Genomic DNA, 14,492 nt, shown 5'->3' with positions numbered 1-14,492 from the left:
GCTCTAATTGGACCTTAATTCTCTTAAACTATTCCAATTGTTGATCATCTAAAGCTTCACAAAAAGGATTATCAATGCCCAACTGATTTATATCGAGTGATCTGATGATTGTAAGCAGAAATCAGAGCCTTAACCATTTTCCCCGAAAGTACCACTTGTTGACCTGCTAAGGACCATGTTTACTCATCTAAACTTCTCTATAGTATGGTAAATACACCAGCTAAGGACATGAATACGTCAGTTTAATTACTACATATGATTTATTCAGAGGAAATGCAATAACAAGTGAACAACAACGTCTTTACAAATAGATTCTTAAAAGTTTCGTTTTTGCGCCTGTTGCTGAGCTCTTAGAATAGCATCATCGTACGACTTGACAAACATGTTCGTCTTTGGTCCAGTTTTCCAAATCGAACCAGCTTGATCGATGATTGATGCCTCAATGTTAATCACATGGAGTCCATTGATTGGAAATGTGAAAATAAACTGAGCACTGAAATAGTCATTATGAGGTTCAACGACCTGCTCCATATCATTAGTAGGGTTCTCCATTGGCTGAAAAAATTGTTAGTTAATTTCTTTATAAATGAAAGGCTGCAATATTCTACCAAATATCAAGTCACTACATGTACAAACCTTCCCATCATTAGTTGCCTGAGCTCGGCTTTGAATGACTGAGTTAACAGTTAGTCTGACAGAACGAATCTTTCTGAACAATCCGGGATGAGCCCCATGCTGCACGACACCTTCAATTTTCACGGATAAGTGTGTATCACTCTGAACTGATACCGGCTCATTGCTGGAGCGAGGTTGTGGAGAAATAGCTAACTGTAAATGAAACGATAAATACATGTACCAGTCATACATAAAAAATGTTTTATGTCTAGGGAAATTTGCGGCTGGTCCCCATCTACCTTTATCAGTGTCGATTGCAAGCTCTGAAAAATGTATCTGGGCACACACAACGGGATTCTTACTATCGTCTGTGACGCTCTCAAAAGGAAGTCAACATGCTATAAACGACACAAACAACAATACTGGGACATATTGATATATCAATTAAAAGTTTGACACTGCTGAAATATCAAACACGGAATTGAATAAACCTTGAATGTAATGAGTCCACCACTGCCAGCACTTGATGATGAACTATGATTAGCAACTTGTCGTAACTCAGTCAACAGAAGTTGGAACACATCAATCAACTCGTGCTGCTCAATGCGCAAAGTCTGCGGTATTTTCATACCATGCAAGTATGAAGCGTCGCTGAAATTGAGGAAAGATTTCATCGCTGTTCATGTACCAATCTTTTAGCTTTACCCCCATAAATTCAATGATGAATTACAAATACCTGCTTGGCTTTTTGTTGAGTACAGTATCCACTAAGAATATCATTAGCTGACAAGATTGCTGTAATCTACAAAATCAAGCTAAGGACAAATGCATCAAATTAAATCACGGAGTGGGTTTGATTTTTAGAAAGGATACAGTAGGATGCTATTGAGTGTCTGGGGATCAGCATCAAATGACGCTTGGTATAGGTTATTATATTGGTTGACTATCGCAGAAAAAAGATCCGCACATTTTTGCAACTGAAAGAGATGAACAAAAGAACAACTACCGGCGGTAATCAAATGGTATTAAACTCTTACTATATTTCTTTCATCGTGGAGCATTTATCTAACCAATACCTGTAAAGCACCTCGACCACATTTATGTTGTTCCTGACCGGTTGAAGCTGCAAGCGATGTAGCGATCGCTGGTGGTGGGTTTGTCCGAAAACTCGTACAGGCTGTCATCAGTTGAATGTGAGCCTGAAGCGTTTCAACTCTCAGACGCATGTAGTCAACAGGAAAACTTAGTGGAAACAACGGGGTAGTTGCAGCCTAAAAATCATGGTATACGCACAAATTTATATCAAATGTGCATTGCATTCATATCTACGCAAGCTGAAATGCGAATAAATGTTATTACCTTTAGATTTGAAATTCCTTTATAATACTCAACTGTCGCTTCATTAATGGTATTGATAATACTAGTCGGTGCATCTTGCAACTTCAGTAAACACGTTTCTCCTTTACTAATATTGTTTATGGCACTCAACCAGTAGAAGAAATGCTCTCTAGAAATCTTTATGAACAAAGAAATATGCTGTGATATACTGTATAGTGATTTACATCATATATTTCTTCAATTCAGTCAAATCAATATATGTGTTCATACAAATGATTGAAAATATACCTTAGTCATGATAGATTCAGATAATTTTGAAGCAATCAAATGATGGCCGTATCTCATTGCAGACCGTACAATCTTATACGTGACCCATTCATTTGTCGAAGATGCAAATTTTTCAATCAGCGAACACAATTCTTGTGACAGTGAATTCCCGATATATGCATGAAATATGATTGTTATGAGTAACACCTGAAAATCAAACGCGAGTAGGTGTCTTGGCATGATGAAAAATAATTCAATATTTCATTTGACTGGTTCAGCACTTACCCCCATTTTGCTAGCATCGTCTCCATTTGAGGCATCTAAATTGCGTAAACAATGAACGACTTCTGATAATGATTTATGTATGGACCCTCGTTGTTCACTGCCGATAGCAGCCAGAGATTCAGCCAAAAGTAGGGACTTCTTCACTGAAATTATATAAGATCGTGATCAAAATTTCTACTGGCACCATTAATCAAATAGAATAAGAAATCTATTCTAAATTTCTTACATCTATTGTTATCAGTACTGAGTTCTGAGGCAATAGTTGATACAAAACTGCTACTTCGATCTGGACATGAATTACAAAGGTTGACCACCGACTTCAAACACACCTGCAAGAATGATCAAATACCGATACTCAGTGTGAAAGTATAAAGATCAAAATAAAATTGTCTGCAATTCTATAAATATTCTATATTCTTACCTTGAGAGACTGAAATGAAGAATCTAAATCCGTGGCAATGCAAACCATGATTAAAGTATCAAGAGAACTAGTTGCTTCTTGACATAGAATAGCACTTCCTTTTAAATCAGCTGAAAAAATATTTAAAACTTACCAGTATAAGCTTATAATACAACCAGTATCAGCCTACTTCAACAAAAATCACTTTTTAGTAATCATAGTGAAAACTTCAAGACAAACCTCTGACACTGTGAATGGCCATATCTGTAAGCAGTTCCGCCGATTTGGATGCTATCGTGTTATTTTCATGATAATTGCACCGCGCAAATATGTCTAACACCGGAGATCCTGGAGTACAAAAAATTAAAACCTTACTCACAAATACGAAACAAAAAAATCATCAATGTATTCATCAATATACAACCTTCGACTGCTTCAAATTTACTGACAGCAAGCGTTTTAGACAAAGCTGTCAACACCCGAAGAGCCCCAATGCTCAAATCATCAAAACAGGCTTCAGTTGTGAATTTACACAATCTCTGAAAATATAAACGGATTACCGGTAATCACAAAGATGAAAGCAGTTTCTTTAGAAGATAAAGATATGAAGTAAGAGTTACTTGAATGTCAGTATGCGTCCAGAGATGAGGTCCTTTTTTGGCAAGCATACTTAAATCTTGTAGAGCGTGAAGTTTAACAGCAATTCGTGGATCTGATTCTAGATACTTTAACAATAACTGGATCTAAAGAAGCAAATGTAAATGAAAGGGTTAAGCATTTCTAATAGGTTAACTGTGTGTGAGATACAGTGTACTACTGTAGAGGACTAAGTTTCTGAGATCTTTTACCTGATTAGGAATATCCACAAGAGATCTGGCAGCTAGTAATGACAGGGTATGCAGAGTGACCAACACAAAACTAGAAGATGGGTAGCTTGGTAACATTTCAGTGCACAGCTCCCTTACCTGATAGAAAGTGTTAAAACACATCATAGTAGGCTAGCAGACTTGGTGATGCAATATTTCAGAATAGAAAATAAAAACTTTAATTTACATGCGCTGATATTTTTGAATTGTGGTACATATATTGAAATATGGGTATTAGTTTGAGTTTCATCTCGACCGGTGTTTCCAATCCTTTAATCATATCAGCAAGTTTCTGACTGATACTCGTCGAAAATGATCTGAAAAATTGTTGAGATAGAAATAAACATTAATTAGACAGACGAACCCTAAGTTTTGATTATAACCTTGAAAAGGGTGTCAAACCTCAGGGGAGTCAAATTTCTATCATAATTGTTGGGTTTTTTAGATCAGAGAAAAGACCCTCGAATTGACTAACTTACTGAGACTGAGCAGCAAATTGTGCAGCAGCTTTGATGGCTGCTTCCAATTCTACGGCATCATGAGAGTCTAGACTGCTAACTATGCTGTGATGGACATTCTTTCTTTCAGGAATAATTGCAGCCATACTTCCCAGCGTTCTGTTAAAAGTGCATGTTATCATCGTGAATAAATTGGGAACAAAATTACCTATATTTATAGCTTATAACAACAAACCTGAGTGTTAAAGACCGGGCTACGGCATCATTACTATGTATGACGGAAAATATTCTTCGAATAAATTCATCTACATTTATGATCTTATCTAGGTGACGTTGGCATTGCTGCGTCACTTTCAAAATGCATAACCGCAAGAAATTACTCCTGAAAATGAAAAATATGCGGTGGCTTTATAGACTAAAATAATATAAAAATTCTATCGACAGGTTCGGTGGTTTCGTACCCGGTTCGAAATACATCAGCTAATTTCAAGAATGCAGAGTTGATCAGAATCGGGAATGGGTATTTCTCGAACAGCCGCGGAAATTTAACAATAGCTTCGCATTGCTCACCGCTTTTCGCAGATCGTAATCCTGAAAAGCAAATGGTCTTCTAGGATAAAAATCGGGGAACTAGCTTTAGCTGCCAAGAAGCTGGTGCGTTATGATGATAGGGACAGATAGGCCTAGCCCTTAGATACTGATGGTTAGTAGTAGATAGAGTGATTGATTCTTATTCATTCATGACATTTTTTTTACTTTGACTTTGTAGCAAATTTAGAGTGTCGTCAGTGACAGTGGGAGGGTATGTATTTTTGGATGTATGTGTTGAACCTTTATCTAATTCGAGTAATAGAGCATTGGCATCTTTCTCCGGTTCTCCGATTCCGATATCTTGATTTGATAAACGATGCACAAATCCAGCCATTATGCACTATTAAACCGTAATATTGAGTCTGGACCAAAACCAAAAAAATCGCTCTGCGGCCTTGACTGATAAGACCCTAATGTTATTGAATTGAATTGGTTTCTCGGAGGTTTCCAATTCATGGTGGCAGCACCATACGGTCCCCTAGCGGGATTTCTGTGAATTAATATAATTCCGCGGTAACCGAAAATAACAATTGAACGATACAATGCACTGCAACCTCAGCAATAGAACATCAGATATTGAAATCCTAAAACAAATTACTACAGATCGTGAGCAGTGGAGAAATAAAATACACAACATCTAGCTTGGCGCAGTGGCGCTTGCTGATGTAACCGATGATGAATGCACTGTAACCATAAATGAAAGTAAAATTACTGAATTTGAATTTCGATTATAGTTGTAATGGTCTATCTAGCCCGTTAGTGTAATATTAGTTCGCAAAAATCCCGTTAGGTGACCTATAGTGCTGCTACCAAGCTGATTCAACATGAATTATATAAGTAAATTCAAGGTCAATGAGGATTTTATTGGGTGTTGACATTTCTTACCCTTGTTTGCGCACTGATATTATAATGGACGAAGAAAAGAGATTCCAAGGTCTACTGAACGGCCTAGTAAGGCGTATATATTATGATGAAGGAGATGAGATCACCGAGTCGTTTTTAAACAATCAAATCTATCCTGATTTAACAGAGGAACAATTCAAGCAAATATTTGACAGAAATGTCAGCTTGATAAAGGTACCTCCGCCTCCTCCTTTTAATGATTCTTTATTCATATCAACGATTATTAGGTTTTTATAGTAAAAAGATCTCTTGGTTTTAATCAATGAATTTATTGAGCGTTAATGACAATTTTACAATTGAGCGATATGTTTTTACTTCATTTGACAGAGTATTGCATCGGCAGATATGGATTTTAATCAATTGGACGCCTTTCTTACATCGCAAACTCGCAGGAAAGAAGGCGCAATTACAGCTGAACAGTCGAAAGCATACATCAAGTTTTGGAAGACGCACAAAAACAAAGTGCACGAAAAAATGGTTTCTCAATCCATTTGGAGTAATAGACTGAAGAATATTTGTTGGAGAATAGACATTAAATCGCAGACTCGTAGTTCTGATCAAATCAACACACCAACTGCTATCATGGAATTACAGTTTTCAAATAATCGCAAAAAAGTAAACATCTATCGACTACGGTCATCCCATTTTGGATTTTAGGATTTGAGTGTACCCAGTAGGTTTGATATTCATTTTCATGTTTTTTACATTTCAGGATGACGATGTTCTAACATTTGAGATGGATGAATCTAAGCTTTCTTCAGTTTTGTCTAGTTTACAAGAGATAGAAGGAAAACTTAATTCCTACCAGACACATGAATAAATGCTTGTATTTGTATTAATTGATTATACATCTGTTAAATATTGGTAGTGAAAACTATCATTAAAATATGCTATAATGGTATATTAATTCTTCTAGTCAATGCAGAAGTCAGATATTTTTGTATCTTGTTGCGGCTCCAATTTTGAACTAAACTTGTGGTGTAAACTGTGACAAATGCATTGAATGTGCTTGGAGATTATATCTGTATTGAAATGAAAAGTATGCTTTTATATGAATGATATAATTATAACTAAAATGTATAGTAAAAATAAAACAAAATTTAAATAATTTTCTAAATCTTGTTAACTTATCAATTTTAGCATGCTAGATTAGAACAAGTTTTCGATATTTCCTTAGTTTCACCTTGGTTTCATCTATGGTTCCTTGGTGCAAATGCAGAGAGTGACAATGGAAGAACATTAAGAGAACAGCCCATTCTATTTATACCTTCCATTTATTTCTTTTATTGGTTTTTTACTGCATGTACATTGAGCATTAAAGTTATTGCAGTCAAACTTTCTTAATCAGGATTAGTTTTATCCGGATTTTGATCTAATGCAGATGTCATTTATAGTCCACTTATACATACATTTATACAAAATTTGATGTTTTAAAATTCAGATTTCACCAAAACTGGATCAATTTCTTTGGTAGTAAATGAATTATGCGGTTTTGACTTTATCCGTCATCCGTTAATCAAAGTACATAATATTGAAAAGAGATTAAGAAGTTGTTCATAAATACTTGAAGATCCTATGATAAAACACTGCAAAATCTATTGTTATTAAATATCTCAATATCTACTGTATTGCATAAATATACAAGTATAACAATTATATTAAACGTACACAATAGACTAGATCAAAAGAAAAACAACAATCATCGCAGGAAACTTTGAGACCAAGCAGAGGATTCTACATTTTACAGAAGTTGATATTCCATATCTTGGACAAGTAATCTAGATGATTTGAAAGATTCCACAATGGATCCAAAGTTAATAAACGTATGATGTTCAAAGTTCCACTACTTGACTTTGGATTTAGAATACAGGTCACACATTGCCATACTAAGTGCATAGTCTGGAAGTCCATTAGTTAGCTTCACATTATGCAATCTAAATTTTATTGATGAATGAAACGAAATAGTAATCATATCATGAACATATGTGATAAATTCATTGGGTGACTAATTTCAATCTTATGGTTCAACATGCATTGTAGTTACTGTTGAAACAAGGATTACATACATCCCATGTATATACTATTTGAAGCTGTGAAAACCCTATCAAATTTGTATGCAATTCATTTTGTTGTCATTGAAAATGATATGTATACGTAATATTACTGAATTATATGTAGAAATTCACTATCAAAATGAAATTTTCAAATTCATGCTCATTCATTCATTCACAACTTCTACTGCTGCAAAAAACATACGATCTTAAAAATATTTTCGCTCACATAAACACCTGAGAAAATTACATAGTAAAAATATGGAAGCACATTGCATAATCCATGATTGATAAAAATGCAAGATATCACAACTACATACAGAATAGTATTTGAAATCATTCATTCTCCATTCACAATTCATACATGTATGCTACATATCCACACCTGGAAGACACTTAAAAGAATAATCATTCCTAAAAAAGACAGCACGCCTGCATACAATATATTACACATACAATTTGTAATTCTACAATATCTAAAATTTAGAATTAACAATGGAGAATTTTCCGAAGAGGCACTTCATCTATGAATTACTAAACCTACAAATTTACAAGATTTATAAAAAATTTCATAAGATACACACAGTAGATTCTAACTTTATCATGAATCCTTAATTTACAACCTCTTTTTATCAGTACATTAGCAAACCGGACAAAAATGTTCATCAGTGCAACCAAGGAAATCTAACATTAAAATTTATATTTTTTTCTACATGATGATTATGAATGATTGTCCTGTCCTGTGCTTTATTGCATAATTTCATTGGAATATGTACAATTTTTGTCAGTCACCGGTATTCGTTTTCACAACAGCCAAAAACAGCCTAGATGAATAGAATGCAAAAGAGAGCTTTCATATGGAATGTCCATTACATACATCGGCTATAAAATGAGGTATCATTGCACGATGGAAAAGGCCATTAACCAAAAAACTTACCACAGAGGAATGCAGTAAATTAACATTTAAAAAAAATATTAAAATGGATTGGAAATAAATTCGATATGTACGTATGCTTTGAGATCAGAAAAGAACATTAATATGCTTGTATTAAAATATCCAGGCAACTGAAATTCAAATACAGTTGTATATTTCATATAGTCTCAATGAATCTCTTCAGTTTACGTAATACACACTTATTACTGAGACGTAGCCAAACAACAAGCAATGATTCATAGCGAATTTGATACTACATTTGAGGGCATTCAGCTCACCATTATGATTGAGGCTACGATTAGACAAATACCAACCAACCTAGTAACATCTCCCTGACTTCAGCCCTCAAAGCATGTTTTCAATACTGATCAATAGGTTTACTTTTGATCACATCTTTATATTAATACAATGGGGTGATGAAAATGAAATTGTCCATTGATGATATGCTCAGTTTGGCTTCATGGCAGGGTATAACTTTTCAAAAGTATTTCTGTACAATTAATGCATGGTGTAAAATGATATGAGTAGATATGAATTGGAAAAGGAATTTACCAACAAACAATCATCAAGCTAGGTATTACGAATTACTAAAACTACATATGCATTATTAAATCATGAACATACATCATAAACTTAAAGACATAACATGTACAATTCAATGAAGCAATGTACTGATTAGGCTTAAAAAATCGTACAAATCTTGAGAATTGCTAATAACAGCTAGAATTCATAGTAAAAACTGATTCGTTCAATTCCCAGGTATTGAAACATACACGGCGCAAGAAAAGCCACATTAAATGTTACAATCGTGTACGCGACAAACTTATACGGAAGTTCGACGAGAATGTGCTGTTTGGTTTTCGGATCGTCGCGGTCAAAACGTAGAATCGTGCACATCGTATAAAACATCAGAGGCTTCATCACGGCCCGCGTCGCGATCAGAAACAGAACACCGAGACAAGTACGTAACAACATCGATCCGAACCACGTCGCGTCCGGTAGCGTGACCGCGTAGGGCGGAGGATCGACAGGCCCGGCGTTAGCGCTGAAGTGGTGAGTAAACCACGAACCGAGCATTACGCCCGCGTAAACGGATATAGTCTGTACCGTGTCGCCGAGTGTACAGTTACCTCGTTCAAACAGCGGGCTGAGACAACACAACACGGCAATCGGGCCGAAAATAATAACGACCGGCGCGTAACGACTTGACAACAGAAACTCGTCGATTATATCCAGATACGGCGCCCCTAGTGGAAGGATAGCCATCGAACACATTAGACCACATATTATATCCTAAAAATACAATATTGTACAGAAAGTTCAAAATAATACTAAGCAAAGCAGGTAAATAAGCTTGACCCTTTGATTTGAAGATTAAAGCACGGGATATAATTTATATCTTATATTCATAACAAATTGCACAAGATTGTCCCTTTGAAACTTTAAAGTTCAACGATAATATTGACATACGAGGTAAATAATGTAATGTATCAAATGGAACTTGACCCAACCTGTCAATGAATTATATAATGAAGTTCAAAAGCTTATCACTAAAAAAAGCATTTAGTTTATACCAGTGAAGGATATAAACATAATTTCATTTATCTTTAGTCAATTTCTGAGTCAAGTCAACTATATCAGTGATTAGGGTCAAAATAGGCCTATAGCAATCCCCTATAACTCCATCTGGTACAAATCCAGTTTTTGTCTTAACACGTCCTGGTTTAACAGAAAATTTTTGGTCAAACTAAATGAAGTTCCTGCAGTTGCACTTTGACCTCAGCCTTGTATGAATAGTCGATCATCACAATGCAGGAGATAATATCAATACTCATCTGAATGCTTAGACATATTTACTCGGGTCTCTGATAACTTACCAATATTGAATGCATTCCCAAGTACAAACGACTTAAACTGACCAGTGAAGTCCAGCATACGCATATTGTGAGACCTATTGAGAAGTCGTACTACAAAATGAAAAGAAGACAAATAGTTCAATAAATAACGCTCGAGTTCATCTTATGAATCAATGGATAATTTAGCTCTAAATCAATGAATCAATATTTGCTGGTTAAGAGCGCATAGACCTACCTCATATCTATGCATTGTTAGATAAAGCAGAGCAAAAGGAATGATGAACCCGACCATCGCGTGAGTGGAAGGCATTCCGTATTCCTTCTCGTATCGTTTTTCCATTCGTATCACTGGCGGACTCGGCGGTCGCGGCCACCGAATTATATCTTTTAAAACTTGACCCGAATAAAGCGTCACGAACCAGAGAGTTATAACGCGTCGAAATACGTAGCTATCGACATTCCAAAACCAGAACGGAAAAAACGTACAATAAAACACTTCATTTCCAAGGTTTGCTCCGAACGAAAATAGATAGTAAAGCAAGTGGTAAATGAATGAGTCTTCTATAACAAAATTATATTCATCATCGTTTTCCAATGATGAGGAAGAATTATCTTTTTTGCGCTTTTCTTTGTCAACTTCAATTTCTGCAGCAGTTGGTAAAGTTGCCAATGTTCTGGATCTCAATTCATGTACATTTTGAGAGTGGCCATTACATCCCTTGTCAACATCACTGGCCTCATTGGCACAGCCGGTAGTTAGTCCTCCTACATCAGAATTTCTTTCGTGATGATGATGATTGTGCTGGCTCTTACCAACTCGAGCATTTCCCAAACCGCTCTCAAACCTGACCCCGCACAGGTGCTGAAAATGTAGCACTGGTTCAGGTGCTTTCAAAAGCTCGTAGGTTCGGCGTAACAATGCCATGTTCACTACTACTCAACTGGTTTCAGCACTGCACCATCGTGTGAGAGTGCCGATAGTCTATGACTAACTGATAAAAGTACATCTGTGCATGTATAAATATACCAGATTTGACAGCTGTGTCCTTGAACTAATGTGGAGCATTGCTACCGAATTTACTATGTTTCGCTCGATAATTAGTACAACCAAGGGCTGATCACATGATTTGTCACCCGGTTGTTGATCAGCTGTCTGCTACTGCTATATAAATATTTGATCCTTTACTTTTTATCATTAGATCAAATAGTTCGTTTAGACTTTTGATAACTCTTCGAAAAGCCATTAACCAATATGGCTGTGATTATGAAATTTGAGTGTATATGTGTTTTGATGATAGGTATTTGTTTGATCGCACCTACTTTAGGATTGATGGGTAAGAGACAAAGCCGGATATACTTTTTTGTGATTTCATTTGGGAATAAGAATTTTCAACACACGAAATATGTTCATTTTGATTTTATAATGAATTTCAGGTGGTAACTTTCTTAAAATACGAGAACGAGTCGAAAACTATAAACGCGAATCTGATATTTTGAAATTGAAAGAACGAAATCGGTTCACGATGCCATCGTTTACGGGAAGTGTTGAGATCGAACCGGAGTATTTGACTCAACCTCTCGACCATTTCGATCCAAGAGTGACAGTAAGTAACACTTCGCAAAGCCTGCCACAGTATATATTAGCGATGTACTGTATGCAAATATGAAAGGTACTGTTACCTCAAACAGAAACACACTGAATATTTTTGCAGTTGACATATCAACAGAGGCATTGGGCCAATGATGAATTCTGGAGAAAACCAGATGGACCTGTTTTCTTATACATCGGCGGAGAAGGAGCTCTGAGCAGTCTCGCTATTCAAAATGGTAGATATCTTAGTTTTCAAAAATTTTAGATATCCATTTTCTGGCTGTTAGATTTTTTTAAATATTAATTTTCACTTCATTAAGGGCATATTGTGGAATTGGCAGAAAAGTATGGAGCACTGTTATTAGCAGTGGAGCATCGTTTTTACGGTAAAAGTGTTAATGATGACGGTTTAGAGTTGGAGTATATTCAATATTTGTCCAGTCAACAAGCGTAAGTTCAATGAAAAAGTGATTCTGAAAAGACAATAAAATGTATCACATAGTGTTATGTGTGATCTGTCAATTACAGTTTGGCAGATTTAGCCAGTTTTCATCACCACACTGTTGAAAAATACCAACTGACATCTAAGAACACTTGGATTTGTTTTGGTGGATCTTATCCTGGAGCCCTTTCAGCTTGGTTTAGATTAAAGGTATTGATTTTTCACCAGCGTTTATGCTATCTAATAATGTATCATCTTTGATGACCCCATAATTTTGTTCTAACTCTTTCATTTCTTTTACAGTACCCACATCTTGTATTCGGTTCGATTGCTTCATCAGCTCCAGTTCGAGCCCAAACAAACTTTCAAGGATATAATAATGTAGTAGCCGCAAGTTTAGGAGATCCAGTCGTGAAGGGTTCAAAAAAGGTAAAAGCAAATTTCACTGAAATCTTGGTAGAATTCTGGGTATCATTTTGAAATGCTTTTTGAATTTTCATTGTAGTGCGTTGAAATGGTAAAAGCTGCTTTCAAGAAAATTGACAAGTTAATCAGCAGTAAACAGTATTCAATTCTAGAAAAGGATTTCAGATCCTGTCAACCATTGTCGAATATGTATGATATCAATCAGTTAGTGAGTAATCTAGCTGGTAATTTCATGGGTGTTGTTCAATACAACAATGAAGTTCCGGGACTGAATGTCGAGCGAATTTGTCAACGAATGGAAAAATCTTCAGACGGTTATGAAAATCTGAAAGTTCTCAATCAGGTAACAGAGAAGATAGCATACAAATTTTATAATGAAGATGTTTCAATCTAATTTTTTTTCCAGTTGAAAAGCAAGCTTTTTGCTCTCAATTCTAGGAACTTTTGAAAGAGCAAGGTTCCAACTGTACGGACAATTCATGGGCACACTTTCTGAAACAAGTAATGAACACACATGCTATTGCTGAAGGAGTGGGACTGCGCCAGTGGCTTTATCAAACTTGTACGCAGTTTGGATATTGTAAGTAACGGCATAGAAAATATCAGGCAGGATACCTCTTTCAAAATAATTGTTCCGTATTAAGAATTTCTTCTATTTGAATTCTAGATCAGACCTGTGATCAGAATACCGACTGCATTTTCTCTAAATATATGACCTTACAACCGAATATTGACATCTGCACGATGGTATTCAAAATTCCCGGATACCTCGTTGATAAGCGTATTCAATTCTCTAATGATTACTATGGAGCTGATCGACCAAAAGGCAGCAGAATCGTGTTTGTCAATGGTAAGTTGATAGAATGCAGGTAGTTGAATGTTTGCTAAATATATTGGAAGATCGTACATTTTTCAAAATTTGTACAATCTAGGTTCGATAGATCCATGGCATGCACTAAGTGTACTCAAAGATGCGAGTGCCAGTGAAATTTCTATTTACATAAATGGTACTGCACATTGCGCCAATATGCGATCGAGTATGCCAACAGATCCAGAGCCACTTAAAATTGCCAGGATTGTGAGTATACAAAATATGTGTTCGATAAGTAAATGGAATTTTCCTAAGTTTGACGCAAACAATAGTGTCAATATGTAATGAAAAATTTTTTAAGTTAATTTCCAGAAAAAGACTAATACTAAAATATATTGCTCGTTTTAGGAAATATCTTCACGAATCGGTCACTGGCTAAAGCAAGCTAAACTTTCACAGGACTAAAAACGATCTCTGTTGTAAACCGAACAAAGTCATCCACCACCACTGGTAGATTATCATTACACTAGATAACTATTTGTACTCATTGCATTAATTATTGACCACGGTGACTTGCGTAAATGTAAATCTTTTTTATAGAACGTAGTCTTCAATAAAGGGAATATTTTTCACAACTTATCTGTTTCTGATTTTGTAT

General features: G+C 35.7%; 4 protein-coding genes across 5 annotated transcripts; 2 read left to right on the top strand and 2 right to left on the bottom strand.

Moving 5' to 3' along the window:
- Positions 1–255: 255 nt before the first annotated feature.
- On the bottom strand, positions 256–5,490 carry LOC141915181 (integrator complex subunit 7-like). Its single transcript, XM_074806612.1, has 21 exons — positions 5,061–5,490; positions 4,691–4,820; positions 4,465–4,611; positions 4,251–4,388; positions 3,959–4,088; positions 3,754–3,870; positions 3,526–3,648; positions 3,330–3,444; positions 3,146–3,253; positions 2,927–3,036; positions 2,732–2,834; positions 2,506–2,648; positions 2,242–2,427; positions 1,975–2,130; positions 1,692–1,886; positions 1,489–1,592; positions 1,352–1,417; positions 1,107–1,266; positions 915–1,013; positions 637–828; positions 256–555 (listed from the first exon to the last, which is right to left on the bottom strand). Exons 1-21 carry the CDS (start codon positions 5,152–5,154, stop codon positions 316–318), a joined length of 2,856 nt encoding a protein of 951 aa, XP_074662713.1. The 5' UTR covers positions 5,155–5,490; the 3' UTR covers positions 256–315.
- Positions 5,491–5,680: 190 nt separating this feature from the next.
- Positions 5,681–6,831, top strand: LOC141915184 (COMM domain-containing protein 1-like). Of its 2 annotated transcripts, none has more exons than XM_074806623.1 (3): positions 5,681–5,897; positions 6,051–6,338; positions 6,436–6,831. In XM_074806623.1, the coding sequence occupies exons 1-3, from the start codon at positions 5,730–5,732 to the stop codon at positions 6,541–6,543; spliced, it is 564 nt and encodes a 187-aa protein (XP_074662724.1). In that variant the 5' UTR covers positions 5,681–5,729; the 3' UTR covers positions 6,544–6,831. The 2 variants fall into 2 exon arrangements, with proteins under 2 accessions (XP_074662724.1, XP_074662725.1); XM_074806624.1 differs by having other exon boundaries at positions 5,722–5,771.
- A 165-nt stretch (positions 6,832–6,996) lies between these two features.
- On the bottom strand, positions 6,997–11,539 carry LOC141915140 (sphingosine-1-phosphate phosphatase 2-like). Its single transcript, XM_074806556.1, has 3 exons — positions 10,800–11,539; positions 10,586–10,675; positions 6,997–10,001 (listed from the first exon to the last, which is right to left on the bottom strand). Exons 1-3 carry the CDS (start codon positions 11,487–11,489, stop codon positions 9,429–9,431), a joined length of 1,353 nt encoding a protein of 450 aa, XP_074662657.1. The 5' UTR covers positions 11,490–11,539; the 3' UTR covers positions 6,997–9,428.
- Positions 11,540–11,693: 154 nt separating this feature from the next.
- On the top strand, positions 11,694–14,456 carry LOC141902641 (thymus-specific serine protease-like). Its single transcript, XM_074790466.1, has 11 exons — positions 11,694–11,898; positions 11,999–12,168; positions 12,277–12,391; positions 12,476–12,605; positions 12,684–12,807; positions 12,901–13,026; positions 13,103–13,366; positions 13,462–13,603; positions 13,691–13,873; positions 13,956–14,101; positions 14,243–14,456. The coding sequence occupies exons 1-11, from the start codon at positions 11,817–11,819 to the stop codon at positions 14,297–14,299; spliced, it is 1,539 nt and encodes a 512-aa protein (XP_074646567.1). The 5' UTR covers positions 11,694–11,816; the 3' UTR covers positions 14,300–14,456.
- The last annotated feature ends 36 nt before the right edge of the window (positions 14,457–14,492 follow it).

The sequence above is a fragment of the Tubulanus polymorphus genome, chromosome 1 (assembly GCF_964204645.1).
Source record: "Tubulanus polymorphus chromosome 1, tnTubPoly1.2, whole genome shotgun sequence".
Classification (NCBI taxonomy): domain Eukaryota; kingdom Metazoa; phylum Nemertea; class Palaeonemertea; order Tubulaniformes; family Tubulanidae; genus Tubulanus; species Tubulanus polymorphus.
The sequence above is the reverse complement of the archived record's forward strand: the minus strand, read 5'-3'. Positions and strand labels throughout refer to the sequence as shown.

What these genes read in the sequence shown, in the direction of transcription:
- LOC141915140 (XM_074806556.1), bottom strand. Translation starts at nt 11,489, where the DNA reads ATGGCATTGTTACGCCGAACCTACGAGCTTTTGAAAGCACCTGAACCA. An exon ending in TAACAATGCATAGATATGAG is followed by an intron (nt 10,676 to 10,799) that starts GTAGGTCTATGC and finishes TTCATTTTGTAG; the next exon opens with TACGACTTCTCAATAGGTCT. An exon ending in TGGGAATGCATTCAATATTG is followed by an intron (nt 10,002 to 10,585) that starts GTAAGTTATCAG and finishes TTGTATTTTTAG; the next exon opens with GATATAATATGTGGTCTAAT.
- LOC141902641 (XM_074790466.1), top strand. Translation starts at nt 11,817, where the DNA reads ATGGCTGTGATTATGAAATTTGAGTGTATATGTGTTTTGATGATAGGT. An exon ending in TCGTGAAGGGTTCAAAAAAG is followed by an intron (nt 13,027 to 13,102) that starts GTAAAAGCAAAT and finishes TTTTCATTGTAG; the next exon opens with TGCGTTGAAATGGTAAAAGC. An exon ending in CAGAATCGTGTTTGTCAATG is followed by an intron (nt 13,874 to 13,955) that starts GTAAGTTGATAG and finishes TGTACAATCTAG; the next exon opens with GTTCGATAGATCCATGGCAT.
- LOC141915181 (XM_074806612.1), bottom strand. Translation starts at nt 5,154, where the DNA reads ATGGCTGGATTTGTGCATCGTTTATCAAATCAAGATATCGGAATCGGA. An exon ending in GGCCATTCACAGTGTCAGAG is followed by an intron (nt 3,037 to 3,145) that starts GTTTGTCTTGAA and finishes ATATTTTTTCAG; the next exon opens with CTGATTTAAAAGGAAGTGCT. An exon ending in CAGTACTGATAACAATAGAT is followed by an intron (nt 2,649 to 2,731) that starts GTAAGAAATTTA and finishes ATATAATTTCAG; the next exon opens with TGAAGAAGTCCCTACTTTTG.
- LOC141915184 (XM_074806623.1), top strand. Translation starts at nt 5,730, where the DNA reads ATGGACGAAGAAAAGAGATTCCAAGGTCTACTGAACGGCCTAGTAAGG. An exon ending in GAAATGTCAGCTTGATAAAG is followed by an intron (nt 5,898 to 6,050) that starts GTACCTCCGCCT and finishes TTCATTTGACAG; the next exon opens with AGTATTGCATCGGCAGATAT. An exon ending in TTTCAAATAATCGCAAAAAA is followed by an intron (nt 6,339 to 6,435) that starts GTAAACATCTAT and finishes TTTACATTTCAG; the next exon opens with GATGACGATGTTCTAACATT.